The 27,798-nt window shown below is 44.9% G+C and overlaps 1 protein-coding gene, 1 long non-coding RNA gene and 1 pseudogene across 9 annotated transcripts in view; 1 reads left to right on the top strand and 2 right to left on the bottom strand.

Annotated features, from left to right (window-relative positions):
• The window catches only part of MTMR1 (myotubularin related protein 1), a 100,334-nt gene extending 83,589 nt beyond the window's left edge, over positions 1 to 16,745 (bottom strand). For 6 of the 8 annotated variants that reach the window (XM_090264670.1, XM_090264675.1, XM_090264677.1 and 3 more), the window contains exon 1: positions 16,411 to 16,743. In XM_090264670.1, coding sequence (XP_090120796.1) covers positions 16,411 to 16,571 — 161 coding nt within the window. In that variant the 5' untranslated portion in view covers positions 16,572 to 16,743. Of the gene's footprint in view, positions 1 to 15,307; positions 15,358 to 16,410 lie in introns of those variants that run through there. The other 2 variants (XM_090264678.1, XM_090264676.1) reach the window with 2 other exon arrangements.
• Positions 1,845 to 5,502, bottom strand: LOC149991187 (protein kish-A pseudogene; annotated as a pseudogene).
• On the top strand, positions 16,060 to 18,048 carry LOC149991185 (uncharacterized). The gene is made up of 3 exons (XR_016508588.1): positions 16,060 to 16,226; positions 17,468 to 17,625; positions 17,925 to 18,048. It is a non-coding gene; the product is annotated as an uncharacterized LOC149991185 (long non-coding RNA).
• The last annotated feature ends 9,750 nt before the right edge of the window (positions 18,049 to 27,798 follow it).

Here is a 27,798-nt window from a genome sequence, read left to right as displayed (position 1 = left end):
CGTTATTTTATCAGAGCCTCACAAACACGGTGTGATAAGAAGACAGAACAGGGAACTTATATCTGAGATGAGAAAATTGAGGCGCAGAGGGGACATGCCCAGTCAGAAAGTGCCAGAACTGCCTCTAGTTCCATTAGGGCTGTCCTGCCAGATATGGCACAATCAATAGTAGCTAACTGACTGAGCTAGAGGGCAAAATGGAGGCCAGGATGACAGATGCTAGCTTTATATGAGAATAGTACAAAGCAATGAAAATGGCACCTTCCTTTTGTATGGTGCTCTAAAATATGCAACACATTTCCAAACACAGCCCTATCCTAGCCTTACAGTGATCCATCTTACAGATGAGAAAACTGAGGCTCCAGTGTTTGACCAAAATCACATGACTGGTAAGTGGTGGCTATGCCCTCTTGACTTTAAGGACCACATAAGCGAACTAGGCAGAGAGGGAATTAAAAACTGCCTCTAGGGGCAATTTTCTCTTCCATCTGGTCAAAGCACTGAAGAAATCAAGCAAAAGGGTAAAAGATACCTATGAAAGTTTATGTTGCAGATAGCTTTCACTGTAAAGAATGTTTCAGACTTTAAAAAAATCTCATCACTAATAAAATCCACACTCATGTATTGGAAAAACCTGGATTGCCTAGGCAGCATGAAAAATAGGCTAAATAGTAAAATAAAGATATCACAGGGGAATAATTTTTAACATAATTCCAGTTGAGTTTGATTTTTCAGCTGTTTTAGACTTAAATAGGCATGCTGATTTCAAAACTGCAGTTAGGTTTCTTCTATCATGTCAAGGTTTTTTTCTGTACAGCTTATCTTTTTGTATATTTTATTGATTATGTTGTTACAATAGTTTCAATTTTTCCCCCTTTGCCTCCCTCCACCCAGTACCCCCCTTACCCCAGCAATTCCACCCCCCCTTAGTTCATGTCCATGGGTCATGCATACAAGTTCTTTGGATTATCCTTTTTTTTTAAATAAGTATTAAAAAACAACAAAAATACAGTTTACATTTTAGGATAACTAAAATATCAAAAAAACACATAGGATTATCATTTTGTAATTGTTCTATTTTGTTGTTTTCATTTTAAGAAATGTAATTTTATTTAGAGAATGACATCTGGTCAAATTTATGCTTAAGACATTTATCCACACTTAACCAGAGAGGCTGCAGAAGCTACTACACCAGTTAGCTATTCTAAACCCTTTTATGTTAAATATGAACATTTTCCCAATACTACTCAAGCCACAACTCCTTTATCACCCTCCTTAGAACTGCATAGGCTTGTTATAAATAGTTTAAAAACTTGTAATAAACTACAGAGTTCATTAAGATGAGAGGTATTCTGGTTAATGCTCAAAATGGTATGGCCAGAGGTAATGCTCAAAATGGTATGGCCAGAGGTAAAGCAAGTATTATTAAATATAAATGTAATCTTTATCAACAAAAATTGAATCTTTTTTTCTCAATAAAAAAGCTAGTCCAATATACGATCTCATTCTATAAAGACAGATCACTTCCAAATCACAGTGAAACTTGAATAATTTACCAATTTTTTTCCTACTATATGCCTTAGAGATACCTCCTTAAAAACTAGTATCAGAAACAACAAAATGACAATTGCAGAATGTAATATTGTAGTGACAGTACAGAGATTGATTGTTACAAATTCTTTGAATATTAAATGGTTACACACTAATTATACTGAACATTGATCCAATAACAAAATAGCAAACAGCAGCTGGAAATTTAACTCATTCAATGTTCAGAGGTACATTAACCATTCTTTCCATTATTTTCTTCAGATAAGTCCCGTTTTATATTGAAATTTGTTGGGAATTAAATTTAGGTATTCTTCTAAGCTACTGTGTGAAGAGGATGCTGAAGGCCATCACTATACAGCATACTGCAACATAAGGACTCTTCCGTTCACCAATTCTGGTACATTTCCAAAATATACCCAACAATCCAGTTTATTTCTGTCCAGGAGGCTAGGTGCCAAGGATCAAATATAAGTATAGGTACATATAAGCAGCAAGATTACAGTCAACAGACTCTGAAATTTGAAAATGGCAGACGTAGTGAGGCCAGCGAAGCCCTCTTTGGCTTGTCTTAATGTGACCACTCTAGGCTGGATGAGACTGGATCGAGGGAAGCACTAGTGCTCTCCTATTGGCTGAGAGCAAACCTCCCTCAAGTGTGGAGGGGTGGGGGACGACCTTGGAGACCAGCGACACGTTCATACTTGTCTAGGCTATTCAGTTACACATGAGACAGTGTGGTGAGAGGTTGTGTGCCGCTCTATATAGTGAATCATATTCCAAAGTGTAGTCCAAGTTCTTGTCTGTATACAAGGAGTTAGCAGAGTTTATTTTTTTATTTACATACATACTTATTTCTTTTCCTTCAGATCATGTCTGACTCTGCTATTTCTTGTCGTAAGTGCCTAAATAACACTGATGCATTTTGTAATATCTGTGGCTGTTCCACCATTCCCAGTCAAAGGACAAACAGGCAAGCCTATTTTGCATATTTTAAAGTAAAACTTGGTGATCAAGATAAGTCTTGGGCCTCTCACAAGGTGTGCAAGCAGTGTCAAGAGTTTACGGATGTGGACAAAAGGAACATGTGATAAATTGCCATTTGGTATACCTATGGTTTGGCGAGAGCCCAGAGATCATTCAAGTGACTGTTACTTTTGTGTAGTGAAAACATCAGGAAATAACAAGAAAAATAAATGTAAAATAGATTATCCTAGTCTACCATCAGCTGTACTCCCAGTGCCTTATTCAGCTGAAATTCCAGTGCCAGTTTTCATTGAACTACCTTCTTTCGAAAAACAGGAGTATGGTGAAGAACTAAGTGACAGCAACGATGAAGATTTTGAAATTGAAGATGACTCAGTTAATAAGGGATTTGATCAGCATGAGTTGAATGATTTGGCACGAGATTTGGGACTATCCAAAGAGGCTTCAGAACTCCTACCATCAAGACTGCATGAGAAAAACTTGCTTGAAAAAGGAGCGAAGGCATCCTACTTTTGATCAAGAAAAAGTGCATTTCTGCAGTACTTCCAAAGTGATGGTGGCTTTGTGCATTGCCATAACATACATGGTTTAATGGAGGAATTGGGAATTCCAATCTAGAACGCAACTGAATGGTGACTGTTCATCGATAGTTCACAGTGGAGCTTGAAGTGCATCCTCCTCCACAATGGCAATTTATTTGTTGCAGTCCCAATTGGCCATTCAGTCTGTTTTTGTGAAGAATATGAAGACATAAAGAGAGTCATTGATCTGTTGCAATAACACAAGCACAATTGGATCATCTGTGTTGACCTTCAAACAGTCTGCTTCCTTCTTGGTCAGCAACATGAATACACCAAGTATCCCTGATTTCTGTATATGTGGAACAGCAGAGCTCGTGAGAAGCACTGGGTGGAGTCAAATTGGCCTGCAAGATCTGACCTCAAACCTGGTGATCCAAACATTCTACATGAGCCACTTGTTGACAGAACATTATATTCCCACCTCTGCACATAAAACAGGGTCTCGTGAAGCAATTTGTTAAAGCTTTGCTAACTGAAGAACATTGTTTCAAGTATCTCATTTTGGGATTTCCTAGCCTGTCGTTTGAAAAGATAAAATACCTTAATATGTATGTTTGGTAGCAGAACTTTACTACTTGTACACAATTTGGCTAACAGTAACAGTATATAGCCTTTATATGAATAAAATAACTCTACACAAACAGTATATTCAGGTAATTTTTTCTTTATTTTCCTTTGTATGTACAGTTTGTATGATTTTCAGGACAAATGGAGGGTATCCTGTACCTTAAAAAGTTGATGTGATAGAGAAAAACTGGGGTCATTTTTGGATTCAGATGCCAAAAGTTAGTCAAAAACAAGTGTCAGATCTAACTCAATGAAAATTGTGTGACCCAGTGTATTTGGTGTTCTCTAGTAGTGACCCAACCTGCAGTCTCTGACCAAGATAGCTCAGTGATTACTTATGGGACTGAAAATGTAAGTAAAAACATTCACTGAATGGGCAACATTCCTATGACAGATCAAGAATTCATTTTCCACAATTTCTAAGAGGAAGAAGTAGTGAAAAGGGAAGGATTTGTCTCCTTTTTTAAAGGTTAAGTCACCTTTATTGCCCATTTATAGCATACAGTAGTCCCTCTCTATATGATGGTTCACTTATCATGGCCTCACTGTATTGCGGGATTTAAAAAAAAAATTATTTATCGTGAATTTTTCACTATATCGCGGGATTTTGCGGTACTGTAAATACTAAAATAAATGTATGGTTCCTACTTCGCAGATTTTCCCCTATCGCAGGGGGGTCTAGAATGTAATACCCGCGATAAGTGGGGGATCACTGTACTTTTCTTATCATGTGGCCTTTTTCTCTGCCAGCATGAACCCCTGATTGCAAATCTAACAGTAGAAACCTGCCTGTTTACACACTGTGCATGATCTGTTTTTACTATTTTCCCAGCATCCTTTCCCCCTTCTTTTGATAAGAACACCTCTCTCTACTGTTGGGAACAATCCCCACCCCCAACTGCATAGGCTTTTGTGGGAGAGGGGGAAGGGGAGTGGCTGACCCCTTGCTCCTCCTGACCTCACTTTTAGGGAAGTGACCCAGGCTGGGCCAATCCCAAGCTTAGACCCTAGGTAGTGTGGATCCACCCCAGCCCCTTGGAGGCCGCTCCTCACCCCCACCACCTTGAGGAACCCACAGAGATAAAGAATAAGACAAGAAAAAACAACCGATGGGGGAGGGTGCCCTGACAACACTGCAACTCTGGCTCCGTCTGCAGCAGTGATATGCACCAAGACAGTTACTTTTTGGCTTAAGCTGGAATGATTTGTGATTTTTGCTACCTGCAACCAAAAGTGTCCTGGCCAACGAAGTTACACACAGCACGGTTTAGTGGGCAGGTAGCCAGAAGGCCTGGATTGAGTCCTGTTTCTGTCATCTGCTAGCTCAGTGATCTTGAGCAAGCCACATCCTCTTGCAGGACCACAGCTTTGGCATCATTAAGAGAAGTACAGTATTCAGAAGAGAGGGGAGGGCCCCATAGTCTGTAGAGTGGGGCCGAACCCCAGCAGGAGAGCCAAGTTCCACTCTCACAGTCACTCTTAAGAGTGTATGTCAGAATTGTGAATGATAGACCTTAGAAGGGAGGCCATGTCTCCTCTCCCCCACCTTCTCTTTTGTCTGTGAAATTTCCCTCCACACACCTGGTATCAACAACCACTTGAGGCCTCCTAGCTTTGTTCCTCCAATCTGGACTCTCCCTCTGAATCTAGATGCCCACAATCCTAGGAGACATCTTCACTGGTTGGTCCCAGAGACCCTGCCAACTCAACCTTTCTGAACCAGCATCTGCCCCATGTTTTCTAAATCAGAGAAAAGTACAGCTACTTATCCAGCCCTCCTGGTCTGAAAGCTGGGGTTTACATTGGAGCCCAGCCGCATTTCACTCTCACATCTGATATCCTAAAAATTCACCTTGTTCAATTTGTATTCCAGTTTCCTTTTCAGACACCCATCAGTCTGTGTTCTCCTACCTCATGAATTTAAGCCTCATCTCTATGCGGATAACTCCCAAATTGAGGTCTGCAGCCCAGACACCACCTCTGAATTCCAGGTTCATATAAACCAGCTGCCTCTATGACATACAACTGTCTCATAACTGATATATCCAGAACTGAGAGGCTGCCAGTCTCTTAAAACTGCTTCACTTAGAGACTTCTCCATCTCAGCAACACCACTTCCTAAAAGCCAGAAACATTGGGATTGTCCTGGATTCTTCCCCTATCTTACCCAACAACCAATCTGCAGCAAAGACTATTGGCTCTACCCTGGAGGTTTTCTTCAAACTGTATCCAGAATCTGATCACTTCTTCCTCCACCCCACTGCACTGTTTATCATCCTTTCTCACTTGTACAACTGCAGTACTCTCCTATCTGCTCATCTTGCTGCTTCAACCCTTTCCCCTTTCAAGTCTGTTGTCCGCATAGCAGCCATGGAGATCTTACTGAAATCTACATCAGATTATGTTGCTTCTCTGCTCCAAGACCTTCAATGGCTTCCCATGACTCTCCACCATCTGGCCCTATGACCTCTCTGCCCCTGGTCCCCTATTGCTCTCTCCTTAGCTGTGGGCAACCACTCCTCATGGTTTAAGGAATTGTAGACCTGGCTTGAGCATGACGAGCCACCAGCATCCTGGCCAAGTTTATCTCTAAGTCTCAACATAAGGCTGTGTACGGAACATAACTGTCAACCATTCAGAGGGTTGCCATGGGAATTAGATCAAAGAGCACTTGTTAAGCTCATTGTGCTTTAAAACTTGCTCTGCTTTCCTTATTAGCAATGTAGTGTAAGCTATCTTTAGCAGGGAGTATATGGAACCCTGCACCTGGTCCGAATGTTTTATAGACCTTGACTCTAATCAGTCAGTGTGACTCCCGAGTTAGTGTGTGTTATCTGTTACTGTCAAATGTCTGAATACAATAGACAATTTATGAATTTTAGCCTTGTATCTCTCCTCAATAAAAGACATAAAGGATAAAGGTTTGGCATCTGGTCTCCACTAGAGAGGCAGTCACCTTCCTTCTCCCAGACATAACAAAGTGTCCTGGGTAACAGTTTGTTCTGCCATGGTCACGAAGCCTCTGCTGGACAGAGCAACTTCCAACCAAGCCTAGGGTGTGTGTGGCACCTCCACCATATCTGGCGCCCAGATGTGGGGCACTCAGAGAAGGCACACCTGGAACGGCTGCGGGGCCAAGAGCCAGACCACAGGCAACCACACTGTACGGATGGGAATTTTGGCACCTCGCCCATGGTAAGGGCTACAGCCCCCAGGCTCTTTCTGGAAAAGGCTTCCTGTGTGGTTTAGTTCGGGAAGGGAGGATTTCTTTCTGCCACTCTCTTTGGCAGGGGTTTTTGGTTTTACCTTTCTCTCCTCTCATTCAAAGGACCATTTTGGCTTCTCTCATTCAATAAATCACCACAAAATTATGGGCACGGGTCGAGCAGTTAAAAGCTGATAGGGCGCTCGCCGTTTTGAAATCTCCCGTGACAGGATAAGCTGGTACACAGACCAGGTTAGAGCACTAGGCACCTGCCAGCTGCAAGTCTAAGTCCGTGCAACATCAGAAACACAGTCACAAGCACTCACTGTCCAACCCTGTGGCGTTTCTCACTAATTAGGATTTTATCAGAACGAGAAAAGCTTTAGGCTAGAAATAGAATTTATATGAAGGCTCTAGCAATAACCGAGCTCCGAAGATAAGAGGAACTTCCTCCCTCTGGCCTGAATTCTTGGGTGTCCCTACGTGAGTTGGGACCTAGCAGAGGTGTCTGGGGTCATCCCCCGAGATGTGTAGGGGCCTCATAGAAATTCCCTTCACAGTAATATAATTCTTGGCTCGTTCGGGGACGTGCAAAATAAAAACTGGTCATTCAGCACTCCAAGCCCTTCCAGTTGTTTTAGACAGCTGGGAGAGAAACCAAGACACGTAAGAGAGGTTGGAATGACCAAGGCGTGACAGCCTTGGGAGCCCTCCTCACAAGCAGCACACTTTGACCCACTACACTAATTAATCCCCAGTTAAAGTTAGAACAATTACTGGTCTGCTTTGAACCAGAGACAGAGAAGGGGAAAATTCAAAACCAACAAAAAAGGACCCACTTCCCATAAAAGAATGGGGTCAGGGTTATCTAAAGAACAAAAGATTTATTCTCTGTTGCTACAGCAACTGGTAAAAGGGGCTGGATGTCAAATTAAGAAAAAACACCTAATTAAATTACTGCAAACCGTTAAAGAATATTGCCCTTGGTTTCAAGACAAGGGCACATTAAATTTACAGGTTTGGGGAAAAGTTGGAGAAAAATTGAAGTCGCTTCAGGAAAACGGAACTCCTATTGGATCTCAGAATTTATTAACTTGGAGCATAGTTAGAACACCTTTAGCTCCTCTTTATATACAGAAACATTGTTTAGGAGAAATCAGACACAGACAGGGAAATACCTCAGTCAAGAAGAAGGAGCAGGAAAAGATAAGAATCTGCCCATGTGGAATTAGTCATATGAATGACATTTTAATAGCCGCCTGCAAGGCGCAATTAGCTAAAACCTTTGAACTTCACAAAAAACAAAATGGGGGAGTATGGAGTCCTCCTCATAAAATCTAATCTAGTAACCTAATTAAACTTAAGTTTTAAAATTTTTATTGTGTTTTTTGTAGAATGTTGGGTCAAAAGAATTGTGTACGTTGCAGAAAGTCCAAGTAAGTCATAGATAGACTGCAAGTTAAAAAAGAATTGTGTAGGGGAAAGGAAAGAAAAAATAAAGTAAGGAAAAAGGAAGGGAAAAAAAGGCATAAAGAAAGGAGATTGTGTATGACATAGAAAGAAAGGACATTCGAGTAGGTAACTCAAGAATAGAGGTGAAAGTAAAAAAGAAATAAGAAGAAAAAGTAAGCATATAAGCCTTTAAAATATTGTAAATTTTAAACCTAAAAGCTGCAGTCCCAGGAAAAAGCCGTGCCAAGCTTGCTATCTCCCCTGCTTTCTCTAGCCTCTGTGAAAACTTTCAAGGTCTCTAAATACAGTAATCACCAAAATAAAATTGTTTCTCTTTCTCTAGCTTCAAAGCAGGAACAGGGGCCACTCTACACTCCCAACACCCTCCCAGGATATAGCTGCCACTGTTTAACCCCTTAATTACAGAAATAGGCCTGTCTCTGCTTTACATGCAAAAAGTCCTAGGTTTATAACATCAGAAAAAATGCTATCATTCCAACAAAGGCCCTGCAACTGGGTGTCTCCACAGTCTTACAGACTCAAAGTCCGGTTTGTAAGTTATTACGTAAATTAACCATTTGGAATCAGAGAAGGAAAACTCTGATTCCAAAAAACCTCCGCTGCCTTGCGGCATACCTCTTCAGGGGAAAGGCTAAGGGAGTAAACCCCGACAGAAAATCCGGAGCCGGAGTCCCTAAGGCGGTTTGACGTTGTAGTCAACACCGGCAACTCCTGCGGCGCACCTGAAGCCAAGCTGTATTGACTCTGTCTTTCCCCTTGGATCCTTCAGCTGCGAAGAGAGGGGGGGTCTGCTGCATGGGCAACAGCTGGCCCTCCATATCACCCTGCCCAGGCTTTGTAGCTTCACTGGAGAGGACACTCCAGCGTCATCGCAAGATGTCGACTTAACACGGGAGGAGACAGATACCGGTTATAAGCTCATCCGATTGGCGAAGGAAACGAGCGCCAGGGGTCTCCTCTAACAGTGGGAGAGGTCATCGCACCTCACTGGACAGCTACCGCCCGCCTCAAGCTGGGCAGCCCCCAGTCAATTAGGTGCCGTCTCGCCATGGCTCGCCTGCCCCACTGGGTGCGTGGGGATCAGAGAGGCGTCTCTCGAAAAGTGGGCCACAAAACACTCGCATCAGGCAATTCCAAGCAAAAAACAAGAAAGAAGCCTCCAGCTCTTCGCCTCACTAGCTGGAACAGCAGGACCGTGTGTCCCGGACTTACTGCAGACCTTCCGTGGATCAATGATGCCAGGAAAACCGCTGTCATCGACAGGGAACTGGCACGACTAAACATCGACATTGCGGCTCTACAGGAGACCTGGTTGGCCGACAACGGAACTATCAGAGAAACCAACTACACCTTCTACTGGCAAGGGAAGTCTCCGGACCAACCAAGACAGCACGGTGTTGGGTTCGCTGTGAAGAACACGCTTGTTAACTCCACAGAGCCACCCACAGGAGGCACAGAGAGATTACTTACCCTCCGATTGTCAACAACTTTCGGCCCAGTCAGCATTCTTAGCGCGTACGCCCCAACCCTCTGCGCCACTACCGAAGAGAAAGAACAGTTCTACCATGCACTGGACGAAGCGTTATCCAAGATCCCCAGAAGTAACGCTCTTTATCTCCTTGGAGACTTCAACGCAAGAGTAGGAGCCGACCACATGGCCTGGCCCACCTGCCTCGGAAACTTTGGGAGAGGAAAGATCAATGAGAATGGTCAGCGACTGCTTGAGCTTTCGTGTCACCACGGCCTGTGCGTGACAAACACATTCTTCAAGTGCAAAGAGATCCACCAGGTGTCATGGAGGCACCCCCGCTCCCGCCACTGGCACCAGCTTGACCTCGTCATCACCAGAAGAACGGATATTGGCAGCACCCTCCTCACCCGCAGCTACCACAGTGCAGACTGCGACACGGACCATGCCCTCGTGGTAAGCAAGGTGCGCATAACGTCGAAGAGGTTGCACCACTCCAAGATGAAGGGTCGCCCACGCATCAACACCAGTTGTGCCAGCAACCCAGTTAAGACCCAGCAATTCATCAACAGGATGGAAGATGCACTCGGCGAGGGAATGGCGGCAGATGACATTATCGAATCCAATTGGTCACGTCTCCGCGACGCCATATACAACTCCGCCATTATTGCTTACAGGAAGAAAGAGCGGAAGAACGCTGACTGGTACGAGGCTCACTGGGAAGAAATGGAACCCGTGATCGAGGCTAAGAGGAAGGCCCTACTGGCTTACAAGGCCACGCCCACTCCCAGTACACTTCAAGCTCTACGGGCTGCCAGGAGCAAAGTCCAGAAGACCGCCCGCCACTGTGCCAACACCTATTGGCTAAACCTGTGCAGAAGCATCCAGGAAGCCGCCGATATAGGCAACGCACGAGGAATGTATGAGGGTATCAAGAAGGCAACAGGCCCAATCCCCTCTAAGATCGCCCCCCTTAAGTCCAAGACAGGTGAGGTCATCACTGACCAGGAACAGCAAATGCGGCGGTGGACCGAGCACTACCTCGAGCTGTACGCAACGAGGAACACCGTAACAGACACTGCTCTTAACGCCATCCCAGACCTACCAGTCATGGAGGAGCTAGACACCCCACCTACTGCGGCAGAGCTCGGCAAAGCCATCGACCGCCTCGCTTGCGGGAAAGCACCAGGAAGCGACGGAATCCCTCCAGAAATCCTAAAGAGCGGGAAACCAGTCCTGCTACAGCCGCTCCACCATCTACTCTGTCTCTGCTGGAAGGAGGGTTACATCCACCAGGATATGAGAGACGCCAACATTATCACCATGTACAAGAACAAAGGAGACCGCAGCAACTGCAACAACTACCGGGGCATCTCTCTCCTCAGCGTCGTCGGCAAAGTATTTGCCCGGGTCGCTCTTGCCCGCCTGCAGACCCTTGCTTCCCGCGTCTACCCAGAGTCCCAGTGTGGCTTCAGAGCTGGCCGATCAACAGTGGACATGATCTTCTCCCTACGCCAGCTGCAGGAGAAGTGTCACGAGCAGCATAAACCACTCTACCTCGCCTTTATCGACCTCACGAAGGCGTTTGATCTGGTCAGTCAAAGCGGACTCTTCAGCTTGCTACGGAAGATTGGCTGTCCACCACATCTGCTTGCTGTGGTCATGTCCTTTCACGACAACATGCACAGCACGGTGTCCTACAACGGCGCAACCTCTGAGGCCTTCCCAGTCAGCAGCGGAGTAAAGCAGGGCTGCGTCCTCGCGCCTACGCTGTTCGGAATCTTCTTCTCCATGCTCCTCCAATACGCCTTTAAGGACTGCAGCGAGGGTGTCTTCATTCACACCAGATCCGATGGCAAGCTCTACAACCTGGCCCGTCTACGAGCCAAGACCAAAGTCAAAGAGGTGCTCATCCGTGAGATGCTCTTCACCGACGACGCAGCCTTGACATCATACTCCGAAGAGGGACTCCAGCAGTTAGTCACTTGCCTTTCCCACGCATGCAAGGAGTTCGGACTAGCCATCAGCCTGACGAAGACGAACGTTATGGCTCAAGGCACGGGGACTCCCCCATGCATCACCATCGACGGATACACCCTGGAGGTTGTCAACGATTTCACTTACCTCGGGTCCACCATCTCGAGCTCTCTGTCAGTCGACTTGGAGGTCAATCGGAGAATCGCCAGGGCAGCCACAGTTATGGCCAAACTGAACCGGCGAGCGTGGAACAATTCCAGCCTCACTGAGAAAACCAGACTGCGCATCTACCAAGCCTGCGTACTCAGCACTCTCCTCTATGGCAGCGAGACGTGGACCACCTACGCAAGGCACGAAAGGAAACTCAACAGCTTCCACATGAGGTGCCTGCGATGCGTCCTGCATGTCGCCTGGCAGGATAAGGTCCCCAACACCGAGGTGCTGAAGCGAGCCAACATGAGCAGTTTGCATGCAGTTCTTAGTGAGAGACGCCTCAGGTAGCTCGGCCATGTCAAAAGAATGGATGCAGGCCGTATTCCCAAAGACCTCCTCTACGGCGAGCTAGCAGAAGGCCAGAGGATGACAGGGCGCCCAAAACTGCGGTTCAAAGACATCTGCAAAAAGGACATGACACAATGCTCCATCAATCTCAACACATGGGAAGTTCAAGCAGTCGACCGCCTAGCCTGGAGGCTCGTGGTCAGGCAAGGTACGTCACGCGCAGAGGCTGTGCGCAACGAGGAGGCGGTCCAGAAAAGATCGAGGCGGAAGCAGCGTCAACAGCAGCAACAACAGCCATCTGCCTTCACCTGTAACAAGTGCGGCAGGGATTGTCACTCCCGAGTCGGACTGCACAGCCATTCTCGGCGGTGCAGATAGACTCTCAAGAAGCTACGCCATCGTCTCTCGAGATGGACGGCTGCCGACGACGAACCATTTTGTAGAAGTTTACTCATTACAGGTTTATCTAGCCACCTGACAAGCTCCTAAATCCACTCCAACCAAAGAACCATATCTTACTGAAGACCTGGGAAACTCAAGGCCCTAAACAGCTGCTGACTAAACAACAGACTGGTCCCTATGATGTCCTACTACAAACCCGTATTAACCAGGAAATCCTGGCCCAACTGTCAGCCATGAAATCAGCCCTACTGTGACTAGGGGAATGACAGGAAGCCCTGGTCACCTGACAACAGCTTGCCTGCAACCCTAAATTCTTAAGACTATATGTTACCCCCTTTAAATAGAACTCTAGTCAGCATTCTTAGGCTGACAATACATCGTCTATGGAATACCTTTCCCACCAGCGTAAAAGGCCAAATTGATTGGCTACAATTTGAACTCCATCAGCAGCTCATGGACATTAAGCAGCTTGCTAAACAAAAAGTGTTTCAAACCCTAAATAATAACCTTCAATAGCTTAACCCTAAAAACTGGTTTCAAGGTCTAAATTTACATATTTGAATAATGGGAGTAGCTGGATGTTTATTAATCATTACTATACTCTATGTCCTTCAGTGTTTCTACAAGTTATTTACCCGTAATCGTATTAGAGAAAAGCAAGTAGCAAGTTTTGTAGGCCTATCTACTATAGGCATCAGAAAAAACAAAAAAGGGGGAGATGTGGGCAACCGCTCCTCATGGTTTAAGGAATTGTAGACCTGGCCTGAGCATGACGAGCCAGCTGCTAGTGTCCTGGCCGCGCTTATCTCTAAGTCTCAACATACGGCTGTGTGCAGAACATAACTGTCAGCCACTCAGAGGGTTGCCATGGGAATTAGATCAAAGAGCACTTGTTAAGCTCATTGTGCTTTAAAACTTGCTCTGCTTTCTTTATCAGCAATGTGGTGTAAGCTATCTTCAGCAGGGAGTATATGGAACTCTGCACCTGGTCCGAATGTTTTATAGACCTTGACTCTAATCAGTCAGTGTGACTCCCGAGTTAGTGTATGTCATCTGTTACTGTCAAACGCCTGAATACAATAGACAATTTATGAATTTTAGCCTTGTATCTCTCGTATATATCCTCCTCAATAAAAGACATAAAGGATGAAGGTTTGGCGTCTGGTCTCCACTAGAGAGGCAGTCACCTTCCTTCTCCCAGACACAACAAAGTGTCCTGGGTAACAGTTTGTTCTGCCATGGTCACGAAGCCTCTGCTGGACAGAGCAACTTCCAACCAAGCCTAGGGTGTGTGTGGCACCTCCGCCACACTTAGCCCCTCCCCACTAGTGACGCTGGTCTCCTTGGTGCCTCTTGAACACTTTGTTCAAACTCCCACTCCAGGGTACACAGGGCTCTGCCTAGAATGCAATCCTCTCAGATATCTATATGATTGAATACCTCACCTCTTTAGGGGCATTACTCAAATATCACTTTCTCAGCGAGGCATTCCGTGACCACTGTACAAAAAATTCCAGCCACTTTCCAAGTGCATATCCCCAACACTTCTCATCCTTTTCCCAACTTTTCCCCTCTAGCACTTATCACCATCTAATAGAAAACACATTTCACTTTTTTTTTCTTTCTCCCACCAAACATACGCCCCTCGAGGGAAAGAATTTGTGTCTGTTTCTTGCTATACCTTCAGCCCAACACAGTACCTGAGAGTGAGTGATTAGCATTTCCATATCCAGTCCATTCCCCACACTACTGTAGAGCAATCATTCTTAAATGTCAGCCCATCTTGTAGCTCACGTGATGGAAATTCTTCTGTGGTCCCTACAGCTAGGGTGACCACATAATTTCTTGTCCAAACCAAGGCACTATTATGAGTCGAAGGAGTGCTATTAATAATTACACTGGCCCAACTAGTAAACCAGTACCATTTTGGGCAAAAGAGACGAATAGCCTACTCTACATGCAGCACAGGTGGTTGTTAAAAATGCAGAATTCCAGGCTCCACCCTAGAGGTACATAGGGTGAGACCCAAAAATCTGCATTTGAATCAAGCACTGGAGGTGATTCTGTGGCAGGTTATACAGAACCATGTCCCCAGAAGCAGTGTTCCACAGGATAATGGCATAATTCCCTAGGAAGGCACAAACGCCCTTTCCAGATCTGTCCCCTGCCTTCCCTCAAGTCTTTTCCCTTACCCGTTAGCCATATCCAGCACCATTTGCATGACTGTACATTCCACTCCAATGGCCCCAAAGCCCTCTCCACCCTGTCCCCTGGCTAATTTCTGATTATTCACCATTTAGTTTAAATGTCAGATTTCTCAGGAGGCCCTCACTCACTGCCCATACTCACCAATCCCCCCACTACTAACAAATAAATCAAGTACCCCACCTCCTTATACCCACAATGTAGAGGATCACAACTGAGGCTGCAAGCTTTTTAGAAACTACTAATTCCTGGGCCTCTCCACAAACCTCCTGAATAAGAAGCCTCAGGAGTGGGGCCTGGCCATTGTAGAGTTCTTTTTAAGAAGCTTCTCAGATGATCCCCACATATACCCCATCAAGAATGTTTCCATGTTCACCCTACCCTAGCACTTACCACATTCAATTTAAACTGCTGGTTTGTCTTCTCCACTAGAGGATAAAAGAGCAAATCTTCTGACTCTGCAAGCCGTCAGACATTAGAGTATCCATGAGTGCAATACTGGCCATTCTAAAGTACTACTGTCTTGGCTGTAATTAGTTCAATGAAGTTGGTAACTGGGGTGATGAACTTACTAAAATAGACAGAAATTACACTGGGGTAGAAACAAAGGAAGTGTTTTCATTGTTCCCATGCCTTTGGAAAGTTCCAAAAGTTCTGTTTGGTAGTGTGACTAAGCCAGGCAAGAATGAACATCTGAACCTGATGTTGTCTCTCTTGCCTAACTGCACTCTGGTGTCAGCAAAATGGCCAAGAGGTCAGAGTATTGGATATTCTGGAAGTGGGATAACCCATCCCTTGCACTGGGGGCATTAAGGTGGCCCTTCCAGTTGGACAAGGCAGTTTATGCTTCCAAGGGATGGATCTTACTTCTGAAACTGCGTGAGAAGCAATAGATTCACGTGTTCACGAAAACAAACCGGTTCCTTTCAAGTGTGGAGAACTGAACTAAACGACTGTGTCCTCCATCAGGAGCAGTTTGACCGCTTTCCATCCCAATTTTTCAAATCAGGGTATCTTTGCCTCCACGTGAACCAGCCTGGACACCCTCAGGGTTCCACCCCCCAGTCCCCACTCCTAACCCCAAAATCAAAGACCCCAAGCATAGCGCTGCTGAGATATGTTGGTCTCCAAACAACTGGCGGCAAGGTCACTCCACAAGAAGAGAGCCCGGGTGAAATGTCCTCCCTAGTGATTTGCGGCTGGAGCAAGGTCAAACCAGGCGCAGTAGGGGGTGGAACTGGAAATGGTTTGACAGCTGCAAAGCCCCTCAGGGGTGCGGGGAGCTCTTGCGCAAAAGACGGAAGTGAGCTAGGTGAGGGGCCCGGGATGCTGGGAGGGGCTTCGGAGCCTCCGGGGGTGGGGGACCCAGTAGGGGACCAAGGAGGAGGACGGTGACCCTGGCCTCCGACTGGCACGCGCGGAGGGGGCGGCCGGGGCTCACGAGGTCCCTTGGGAGTCAGGTCACCGGAGGCCTCGGCGGGCCGGGCCCCGCTTACCTGTCTAGGGTCTCCACGCTGGGCTGCCGGGAGCCGGCGGCCGGGACCCCCGGGACCCGAGGGGGCCTCCAACTCCCCGCCGGGCCCAGGCCCAGGCCCCCAGTGCCTTCGCTACCCGCTGCCGACGCCGCCGACGCCGCCGACGCCGCCGGCCGGTCCATAGTACTCGGATACCGCTGTCACCGCGGGAAAGCCGCAGGCAGGAACTGAGCGGCGCTGGAAAGGTCCCACCGCGTGCCTCCTGCAGCCCGATCTGCCTCCAGTCGGCTCAGGCAGTCGCCGCCATTAGCTGTCACCCGGCGGCCCTGCGTTACCCACAAGGCCGCGCGCGCGGGGGTGGAGGTGGCGGGTTCCGAGGGGCGGGGGCGCGGCGCGGGTGACTAGGCTTCGGCGCCTGGTTGCCACCTCGGCACATGTCGCCAAACTACCCAAGCCAACCTGGGCTCCCCCGCGAGGCCGGAACTGGGAACAGAAGCAGTCTGGCTTGAGCAACTAGGACAATGCCCAAGCCACTTGGGGTCGAATTCTACAAACTGGTGATGCAGACGTGCTTTGCTCAGGAAACTACCAGGTTGAAGATGGAGAAACAGGTTTAAAAAAAAAAAAGTTCAGGGAAATTCAAGAATTAGAAATGATTTGTTTTCCCTCAATTTTTCTTTCCAGAATTGTTTTGGGGTGGGAAAACACAGGCCCTTGGGAGTCCCTGGTCTTGACATCTCCAAGCAGGAGAAATTACACAAATTTTTGCAATTCCTCCCTACCCTGTCTCTCCTTCCCTCACACAAAACCCATCTCCCTGCCATCTGTAGGGCAACCAAGTGTTCTGATGCCGCCCTCGGAACTTCCTCCCTTGGTTTATATTAAAACTAACATTTAACTTCCGTTGGTTAAATCAATGTTATGAAAATCAGGCCAATAGCTAATGCTGGACTAGACTTAATTTCCCTGTTCATTTCACTAGGGTTTACATATCCAACTTCTCATCCTCTGACAACTCAACCTGATTTTGTTAGAAATCATGACTAAGTCCCTTCTTCTATGATTGTCCTGGTTGTAGACAGCAGACCTATGACCCTGATAAAAGGCAGACCTGGAGACATGAAGCTCCCATTTCCCACCCCAGACCCATGCTGCCCTACCAGCTTAATAACTTCAAACTGAACCTTGACGATGTGATGCCTTGAGTCCCAGAAGTCATCTTATACACAAGGAGAGGTGAGCCTGGGGTGAAAGGGCAACAGGATGAGGAGGGCTAAGAGGATGGAAGAGAAGATCTCTAGATATGCTGGAGACCTACCTCCTGCAGGGTTCTGATTTTCCAAAAATGTTAAGTCAAATATTTGTGCCTCTTCTCAAATTCATATGTTGAAGCTCTAATCCTCAATTGATGATATTTGGATATGAGGCCTTCGGGTGGTGATTAGGGCATTAGGACCAGACCTTGGTCTGATGAGATTAGTGCCTTTATAAGAAGAGACACCAGAGAGATTAGTTTCACTTCTCTCCACAAGCAGGTACGGAGGAAAGACCATGTGAGGATCCAGTAAGAAGGCAGTTGTTTGCAAGCCAGAAAGAGGGCTCTCACCAGGAACCATACCTGGCCAGAACCTTGATATTGAACTTTCTCGCCTCCAGAACTGGGAGAAAAATAAATGTTTGTTGTTTAAGCTACCCAGTCTGTTGCGTTTTGTTATGGCAGCCTGAATAGACTAAGGCATCCATTTTTAGTCAAGTACTTAGTTACAAGGAGCTATAAGCATCCTAGCTGCCTTGAGATTTGTCAGCAAGAAAAGTGACTTTTAAGAATATTTGAAGTACCATAATCTTTAAGGAGGATTAGGCCGAAGAGGAATTCACTACAACACTGTAAGACTTTCAATTCAGTTAAGCAAATGTAGGACTTACATGAAAGAGAATCTGACATATCCCTTTCTGAGAAGTTCACAGTCAAGTGAAGGAGACAGACAAATAATGGCAATACAGGTTGGTAAGTGGTATGATAGGGGCAAGCACACGGGCTGTGAAAAAACCCAGCCCAATCATTGAGAGAAAGGGAATTAGGAAGACTTTTTAGGAAAGGTAACACAAAGCTGAATCTTAAAGGATGAGTAAGTATTTGATCAAGCTAAAAAGTCAAGTTGTTCCAGGCAGAAGAAATAGTTATGGACTAAAGTGTAGAGTCAGTTAAACAGTTTATTATGTGTAAGGGAACTCCAAGAAATGTATTGTTGCTGGCACATAAGTCAGATAAAACAAACGAGGAGGTCAACTAAAGGCTAGCAGGACCAAAACATGGAACTTCTGAAATGCTAAGAAGTTCAGACTTTGTTCTGGATTCTGATGCTGGTAGGGCTTACTACACTTGGAGAAATACAACTACATGTTCCTTCTGTGCTAGAGGTTGCCTCCAAAGACAGTTTCAGTAATATCCCCCATTCCACATGCTCTTGCAATGTGATCTTGAACTCCCACATCAAAAGTTGCAGCCTATATCCCTCCCTCTAAATGTGGACTGGCCCTATAACCTCTTTTGAATGTGGCAGAAGGGATGCCGTATAACTTCCCAGGTTAAACCTTAAGGGATCTGAAACTTCCACCTTGACTTCTAGGAATACAATCTTTCTTGGAACTTAGCTGCCACACTGTGAGGAAGACGAACCATGTGAGTGAAGCCATTTCAGCCTTCCAGCCATTTCAGAGGTCCAGCAAACACCATGTGAAGCTGGAGACTCATTCCATATTTTTGAGAAGTAATAAATTGTTGTATTAAGCTACTAGGTTTTAGGGTCTTTTTGTTTTTGTTTTGCTGTAGCAACAGAGCACCCAAACACTGCTTTTGGTATCTGGCCCAGAGGAATAATCCCCTCTTTCTAGCCTCCCTAGCCCACCCAGCTGGGAATCCATGCCCAAACCATCCCCATCCTGTAAGGAAGGTGTTCCCCCCTATTCACTCTGTAGCTCTGGAGGGTCTAAGATTTTTCCATATTAGCAAGCTTAACAAACTTAACCTGCCACTACACTCTAACACTGACAGTTTGGGTTGGAAATGAAGGGAGTTAATTATTCACAGCAAAGGCAGCAGCCAGGGCAATATCTTGGATCTATTCCCTCAACCCCAATCTCCACAGGGTGACAGCCTCTTTTGCAATGTGAACTGCATACCTACATCAAGAGGTGGAGTCTGTTCCCCTCTTCTTGAATGTTGTCTGGCCCTGTGAACTAATTTGACCAATAGTGGGCTAGATGGTATCTGCACATACAGGGTTACAACACAGGAGAGGAATTCCAAACTTGGGAACTCTGATCTTCTGTAGTTCTGCTAGTGTCCTCCCATTCTCCCTTCCAAAAAGAGCAATTTCCCTGGAATGCAAGCAAATCTCCTTACCTTTATTATTTTAATCTGGCACCTCAGAGGGAGACTTCTATAATCTTTACTATCTGGGAGTGTATCCTAATACCAGTATTCTTTTTTTCTAAGTATATTTTATTGATTATGATGTCACAGCTATCCCAAATACTTTTCTCGCCTCTGTCCACTATCCCTTTTCCCTCCGGCAATCCCCCCCCCTTAGTTCATGTCCATAGGTTGTGCATATACGTTCTTTGGCTTCACCCTTTCCTGTACTATTCTTAACATCTACCTGTCTATTTTGTACCTACCAGTTATGCTTCTTAATCCTTACACCATTGCCCCCTTTCTCCCCCTTCCTCCTCTCAGCTGATAATCTTCCAAATGATCCCCATACTTATGATTCTGTTCCTATTCTGCTTGTTTGCTTAGATTGTTTTGGTTTTTATTTAGATTCTGTTGTTGATAGTTGTGAATTTGTTGTCATTTTAATAGTCATAGTTTTGATCTTATTTTTCTTAAATATGTCCTTTTAATGTTTCATATAATACTAGCTTGGTGATGATGAACTCCTTTAGCTTTACCTTGTCTGGGAAGCACTTTCTCTGCCCTTTCATTCTAAATGATAGCTTTGCTGGACAGAGTAATCTTGGTTGTAGGTCCTTGAATACTTCTTACCAGTCTCTTCTTGCCTGCAAAGTTTCTTTTGAGAAATCAGCTGATAGTCTCATAGGCACCACTCTGTAGGTAACTCTCCATTACTCTTGCTGCTTCTAAGATTATCTTTAATCTTTGGCATTTTAATTATGATGTGTCTTGGTGTGGTCCTCTTTGGGTCTAGCTTGTTTGGGACTCTCTGTGCTCCTGGATTTGTATGTCTATTTCCTTCACAAAATTTGGGGAGTTTTCCTTCATTATTTTCTCACATAAGTTTTCAATTTCTTGCTCTTCCTCTTCTCCTCATGGCACCCCTATGATTTGCATGTTGGCACGTTTAAAGTTTCCTAAGCCTCTCCTCATTTTTTTCAATTCTTGTTTCCTCCTTCTGTACTGGTCGACTGTTTATCTCTTCCTTATGTTCCAAATCATTTATTTGAACCCTGGTTTCCTTCCCTTTACCACTGGTTTCATGTGGATTTTCCTTTGTTTCACTTGGCATAGCCTTCATTTCTTCCCTTATGCGTTTGTGATATTTCATCTTGTCTGTCAAGTCTGTATCATTATCATAAGTGTTTTGAACTCTGTGTCTCTTTGGTTGGCTATCTCCTCGTTGCTCAGTTCTCCCACTGGAACCTTGATTGGCTCCCTCCCTGGACCATACTTCTTTGTCTCCTCAACTTGACAGTCTTCTGTGTTTGCCTCTGTGTCTTAGGTAGAGCTGTCACACCTGTTACATTGTAAGGGGTGGAGCCTTAGGTATTTGTCAGTACAGGGCAAACAATTTCACCACATTGTGGCACTGTATGTGGGGGAGGGATCTGAGAGAGAACAATGGTGCTTGCTCAACACTCGCCCCTTTTCCAGGCACTTCTCCCACTTCCCATATGTGACTGGCGCCCCTCTCACTGTTGCCCTGGTGATGATTCCCAGAGTGAGTGAGTCTGTAGACATTCTAGGACCATGGGGGCTCTCTAAAAAGTGAACTCTGCTGAGAGACTGGCAGTTTCTTTCTCAACCCTAACACCCACTGGTTTTCACAGTCAGAAGTAATGTGGCTTTATTTCCCCCTGCGCTGGAACTGTGAGCTGTGTGGTCTGGTCTGGGGCTGGGGTCGTTCCCCAGGTTTCACTCCTGACTGTTATAATGTGTGATTGCACTTTCCACCAGCCAGCCACAACCGCTGCGCCACTTCTGCTGCTGCTTCTGCCGCCACCACTGCTGCCACCAAATGTGGCCTCTCTGTCCCAGTTCCGCCCTTCCTACCTGTCTGGATAAGTATTTCTTCTTTATTTCTTTGTTTGTTGGACTTCCATTCAGTTTGATTTTCTGGTGCTTCTGGGTGCTTCTTATAGTTTTGAGGTAGTTGTATTCCTTCTTAGTTGTGGAGGGAGACCCAGCGTGTCTACCTACACCTCCATCTTGGCCGGAGCTCCAATACCAGTGTTCTTAACTTGGCCATTGCGGGGAACCTTCCCTTGTGGTTTTGGGAATTGTAGCCCAAGCCATGAGCTAGGCTGCCCCCCCCCCCGGAAAGCCTCTGAGTCTCAGCATAAAACTGGAAGGCTGTGTGGCAGACAAGACCAAAGGCCACTCAGAGGGTTTCCATGGGAATTGGATTTAAAGAATGCTTATTATGCTTTAGAGCTTGCTTTGCTTTTCTTATCTCTTAGTTAACTATAAACAATCTCTAGTAAGAAATGTATAAAACCTTGCACCTAATGCCAGTGTGGTGTCAACATGCTTAATAGACCCTGACACAGACTGGTCACTGTGCCCTCCATATTTATACTTGTAATCTGTAACTGTCAACTGTAATCCTGGTGCCTAAAAGCTAACTGATGATTTATGAATTTTGACCTTGTATCTCCCATGCATATACTTCTCAATAAAAAGCATGGGGTACGGAGGTCTTGCGCTTTCTCCACTAGAGGAAACAGCCACCTCCTTCCCCCCCCCCAGACAAAATACAGTGTCCTGGATCAATTTATTCTGCCGTGGTCGTGAAACCTCTGCTGGACAGAGTAGTTTCCAACTGAGCAGGGGCGTTGGATGCAGCTCAGACTCAGGCCATAAATTAATTCACTCGGAGATTCTAGAACATGCAGAAACTTGAGATAGTCATGGAGAATTGCCTCTCAACCTAAGTGGCCCAACCCACTCTTCCCTGTGAGGCCCACATCAGGATCTATTCAGAGTTGTTATGTTGACCATCCTGCCTTCCCAGGAATCACTTAAGGAGACATATGTCCACTTGTGTGGTAGGAGGCAAGATGAGGAGTGAATTGTCAGGCAATTAAGAGTCAGGTGAAAAGAGAGATGCCTTGGAGGAGCCTGAGGCATTGCCAGAGACAAAGAAAAGAGTCAGGATAGAGGGGGCCTGAAGGCCAACAGAGTACATAGTTTTAAAAAGGAAAGAATGGAGTTCTGACCAAGATGGAGGCATAGGTAAACATTCTTCACGTCCACACACAACTACAGCAAAAATTACAACTACACTACAAAACAAATAACACCCATATTCATCAGAAAATCAAGTTGTATGGAAGTCAGACAACTAAGGATTTAAAAAAGCCACATTCATCAGATGGGTAGGAAAGGTGGAGACACAGAGGCCCAGAGAGGTGGTGGGGTGGGGTGGGGGGACATGGAGAGGTGGTAGAGCAGGCAGTCCTACAGTCACATGTGGTGGATAAAAATCTGGAGGGTTACCCTGGGAGCAAGCGATTCCAGCCCCACACCAGACCACACAGCTCAGGGTTCCAGTGCCAGGAAGATAAGTCCCCATAACTTCTGGCAGCAAAAACCAGTAGGGGTTGGGGCGGGGAAAGAAATTGCGGGATTCTAAACAGACTTCTCTCAAAGGGCCCACAATGAACTTCAGACTCAAGCAGACCCACCCACTCTGGGATTCAGCTCCAGGGAAACAGCTGGAAGGGCACAAGGGGCATGGAGAAGGGGAAAAAGATAAGTGACTGGCAAGGGAGCAAGTGTCAGGAGACATCTTCCTCCTGGGAAGTCTCCAGAGGTTAGGCAGTGGCATTGTCCTCTCTCTGAGCCCTCCCCACACAGACCCACAAAATGGTGAAATGGGTTGCCCCGCCTTGGCAACTACCTAAGGCTCCACCCACACAATTTTAGACCTATTTTCTACAATAGGTCACGCTATTAAGACAGGGACTCAAAGCAGCTCTACCTGATACACAAAAACAAACACAGGGAGGCTGCCAAATTGAGGAGACAAAGAAATATGGCCCAAATGAAAGAACAGAACAAAACCCCAGGAAAAGAACTAAATTAAAATTGAGACAAAAAGCCTATCAGATGCAGAGTTTGAAACACTGGTTATCAGGATATTCAAAGAAAGTATTGGGTATTGCAACAAGATAAAAAAGACCCAGGGAGATGAAGGTTGCGTAAATGAAATAAAGAAAAATCTACAGGGAACCAGTAGTGGATATGGCGGAGGTGCCACACATACCCTAGGCTTAGTTGGAAGTTCCTCTGTCCAGCAGAGGCTTTGTGACCATGGCAGAACAAACTTTTAGTAAGGACACTTCATTATGTCTGGGGGAAGGAAGGTGACTGCCTCCCTAGTGGAGACCAGCAGCCAAACCTTCATCCCTTATGTCTTTTATTGAGGAGGATACATACATGAGATACAAGGCTAAAATTCATAAGTCATCAATAGCCATTAGGCATTTGACAGTAACAGATTACACATACCAGTACAGGGGTCACAGTGACCAGTCTGTTTCAGGGTCCATAAAACATCTTGGCATCACTCTGGCACTAAGTACAAGACTTCACACACTCCTTGCTAGAGACTATTTATGTTACATTACTGATAAGGAAAGCAAAGCAAGTTCTAAAATATAATGAGTACAATAAGCATTCTTTAATCCAATTCCCATGGCAACCCTCTGAGTAGTTGTCAGTCATGTTCCACACACAGCCTTATGTTGAGACTTAGAGACAAGCACGGCCAGAATGCTGGCAGCAGTCATGCTCAAGCCAGGGCTACAATTCCTTAAACCACGAGGAGTGGTTGCCCACAACTGGAGGGGATGAAGCTGAGATTCAAATCAACGCTTTGGAACATAAGGAAGAAAAAAGCCTTCAAGCAGAAAAACAAGAATTTAAACAAAAAACTAAAACGAGAATAAAATAAGGAGTTTCTGGGACATCTCCAAATGTACCAACATCCAAATCATAGGGATGCCTGAATGAGCGGCAGGCAAAAAAGCAAGAAATTGGAAACTTATGTAAAAAAATAATGAAAGAAAACTTCCAGGAAGTAGAGAATCCCAAACAAGTTGAACCCAAAGAGGACCACACCAAAACACATAATAATTAAAATGCCAAAAGTCAAAGATAAAGAGAAAATCTTAAAAGTAGCAAAAGAAAAGCAGAGAGTTACCTACAAAGGAGTTAGTTCCCACAAGATTATCAGGTGATTTCTCTAAAGAAACTTTGCAGGCAAGAAGGGACTGGTAAGAAATATTCAAAGTAATGAAAAGCAAGGACCTACAACCTAGATTACTCTATCCAGCTAAGCTATCATTAAAAACAAAAGGCAGACAAAGTGCTTCCCAGACAAGGTAAAGCTAAAGGAGTTCATCATCACTAAGCCGGTATTATATGAAATGTTAAAGGGAACTATATAAGAAAAAGAAGATCCAAACTATGACTATTAAAATGGCAACAAATGCACAACTATCAACAACTGAATCTAAAAAACAAACTAAGCAAGCAGAACAGAAACAAAGTTGTAGATATGGAGATCATTTGGGGAATTAGCTGGGAGGGGGAAAGTGAAGAATGGGGGGAAAGGTGTAGGGATTAAAAATACAAATTGGTAGATATAAAACAGACAGAGGGGGGTGCTAAGAACAATATAGGAAGTGGAGTAGCCAAAGAAGTTATATGCATAACCCATGGACATGAACTAACGGGGGTGGGATCGCTGGAGGGAAGGGGGGGTACTGGGAGGAGGGGGGCAAAAGGGGAAATTGGGACAACTGTAATAGCATAATCAAGAAAATATATTTTAAAAAAAGGAAGGAACACTTCAGAGTGTCAAGTGGTGCTGGGTCATCTTGTAAGATGGGGCAGAGAAGTAATCCCTGGAATCACCAATGTGGAGGTGGTATGGACTTTGATAAGAACACTTTCAGGGGGTAACTGGAGCTGAGTTAAGGATTAAGAAATGACTGGGAGGGTGTATTAGCTCAGGCTTCTCCAGAGAGACAGAATCTATCTCTCCGTCTTTATCTCTATCTCTATTTCTATCTCTATCTCTCTATATATAGTCATGCTCCACTCAATGATAGGTATACATTCTGAGATGTGTGTAGCTAGGTGATTTTGTCATTGTGCAAACATCATAGCGTGCAATTACACAAACAGATAATATAGCCTGCTAATCATCTAGGCTATATGGTCTAGCCTATTGCTCCTAGGTACAGACTTGTACAGCATGTTACTGTACACAACAACATGAGATTAAGTCAAGCGCAAGAGAGAATGATGCAGTAATGAGAGGAAATAAACAGGAGGTATATGAGGCTGCTTGCTGGCATAACATGGCACACAGTTTCACAATGAACTTTTTCTTATAAGTAGAAAGAACACACTATAAAATTACAATAAAAAGTATAGCACAGTATATACATAAATCAGTAACATAGCCATTTGTTATCATTATGAAGTATTACATACTGTACATAAATGTATGTGCTATATTTTTACATGAGTGGCTGCACAGTAGGCTTGTTTACAGCAGCATCACCACAAACATAAGGAATGCATCGCACTGTGATGTTAAAATGGCTATGATGTCACTAGATGAAAGGAATTTTTCAGCTCCATTATAATGTTTTGGGGCCACCTTTGTATATGCAGTAAATACATCATTAAGTGAAATGTAATTATGTAGAGCATGTATGTAATAAGATTTCTTATAAGAAATTGGCTCACTTGATATGGAGGCCAAGTGGTCCCATGATATACTACCTGCAATCTGGAGACTCAGAAAAGCCATTGCTGTATTTTGAAGGTCGATCCTAGTCTGGGTCTGAAGGCCTGAGAACAAGGAGCACCAAGGGCAGAAGATATCTCTGCTCAACAGTCAGGCAGAAAAAGAATTCCACCTTTTTCTACCTTTTTGTTCTATTCAGGTCCTCAATGGATTGAATAAGGCCTCACACAGGGGAGGGGCATCTGCTTTACTCCTCTACTGATTCATGGATTCAGATGCTAATCTCTTCCAAATACCCACACAGACATACCCAGAAATAATGTTTAACAAGATATCTGGACATCCTTGTGGCCCAGTCAAGTTGATACATATAACTAACCATTTCAAAATAGACGACAAGAGTCAGTGAGTTCAAACCAATTATTCCCAGAGTTCTGAATTGCATGGACCAATAAAATAAAAACAAAGGCCACGCGATCCCCCCTCCTTCAACCCCACCAGGGGAGTAACATGGTTGCCAAGCAAGGACTTAAAATATATCAGCTTCCACAGCAAATGTTTAAGCATCCCATTGTTAATTTTTCAGAATTTGGGGGAATTCTTTTCATTCTGAGCACTATCCCATGGGGCTCAAGCAAGTGGGGGAAAAACATATAGTTTCTTTGCCACTTATGGCAGTCAGGTGCCAGTACAGTTAGGCCTCAGGTGGAAAAGTTTTCCAGTCCTAAGGTAGACAGGGAAGCAGCAAAGCTAGGTGGCAAAGCTGGACTGCTTTTGCAAGTCCTTCGGTGGAGTGTCTTCATAATTCAGTGTTATAAATTTTTGAATGCTAAAGAAGTCCATATTCAAATATAAATTAAAATATCAGCTATTTTATAGGGATTACCTATTACTCTTCCCAAGTCTGAAATAGCATGGATAATTGGCTTGTAATTAAGGGGCTGAAATTTTTAGACAATAAACACTGAGGAATGGAGATATATTTTATTTAGATACAAGAAAGATATTCTAAAATGCTTTTCTTTATTGGGACGACTGTAAAAGAACAATAAAAAAGGCAAAAAAAAAAGAAAAATAACAAAAATAAATAAAATGCTTTGCTTTGACAGGATTCTGGGTTCTTTGACAAGGCAGCAGAGTAGTGTACACCAGAACACAGACACCCAGCCACAGTGGTTTGAGTTGAAACTGGCTCCACTACCCAGCACCTGGGTAACTTTCAGTAAGTGACTTCTCTGTGCTCAGTTTCCTCCTCTGCAAAAGGGCATAATGATGGTGGTGATGATGATGATGATGCTACAGCTTAACTATAGGCTTGTTGTGGCAACTAAATTAATTTTAATATATATAAAGCACTTGGAACAGTGCCAGGTATGCAAATGTAGGCTATTATTTAATGGCA

This window comes from Furipterus horrens, unplaced genomic scaffold, assembly GCF_987537825.1.
Source record: "Furipterus horrens unplaced genomic scaffold, mFurHor1.1.pri manual_scaffold_17, whole genome shotgun sequence".
NCBI classification, from domain to species: Eukaryota; Metazoa; Chordata; class Mammalia; order Chiroptera; family Furipteridae; genus Furipterus; species Furipterus horrens.
Note: the sequence above shows the minus strand (reverse complement) of the source record. Positions and strands in the feature narration are given on the sequence as shown.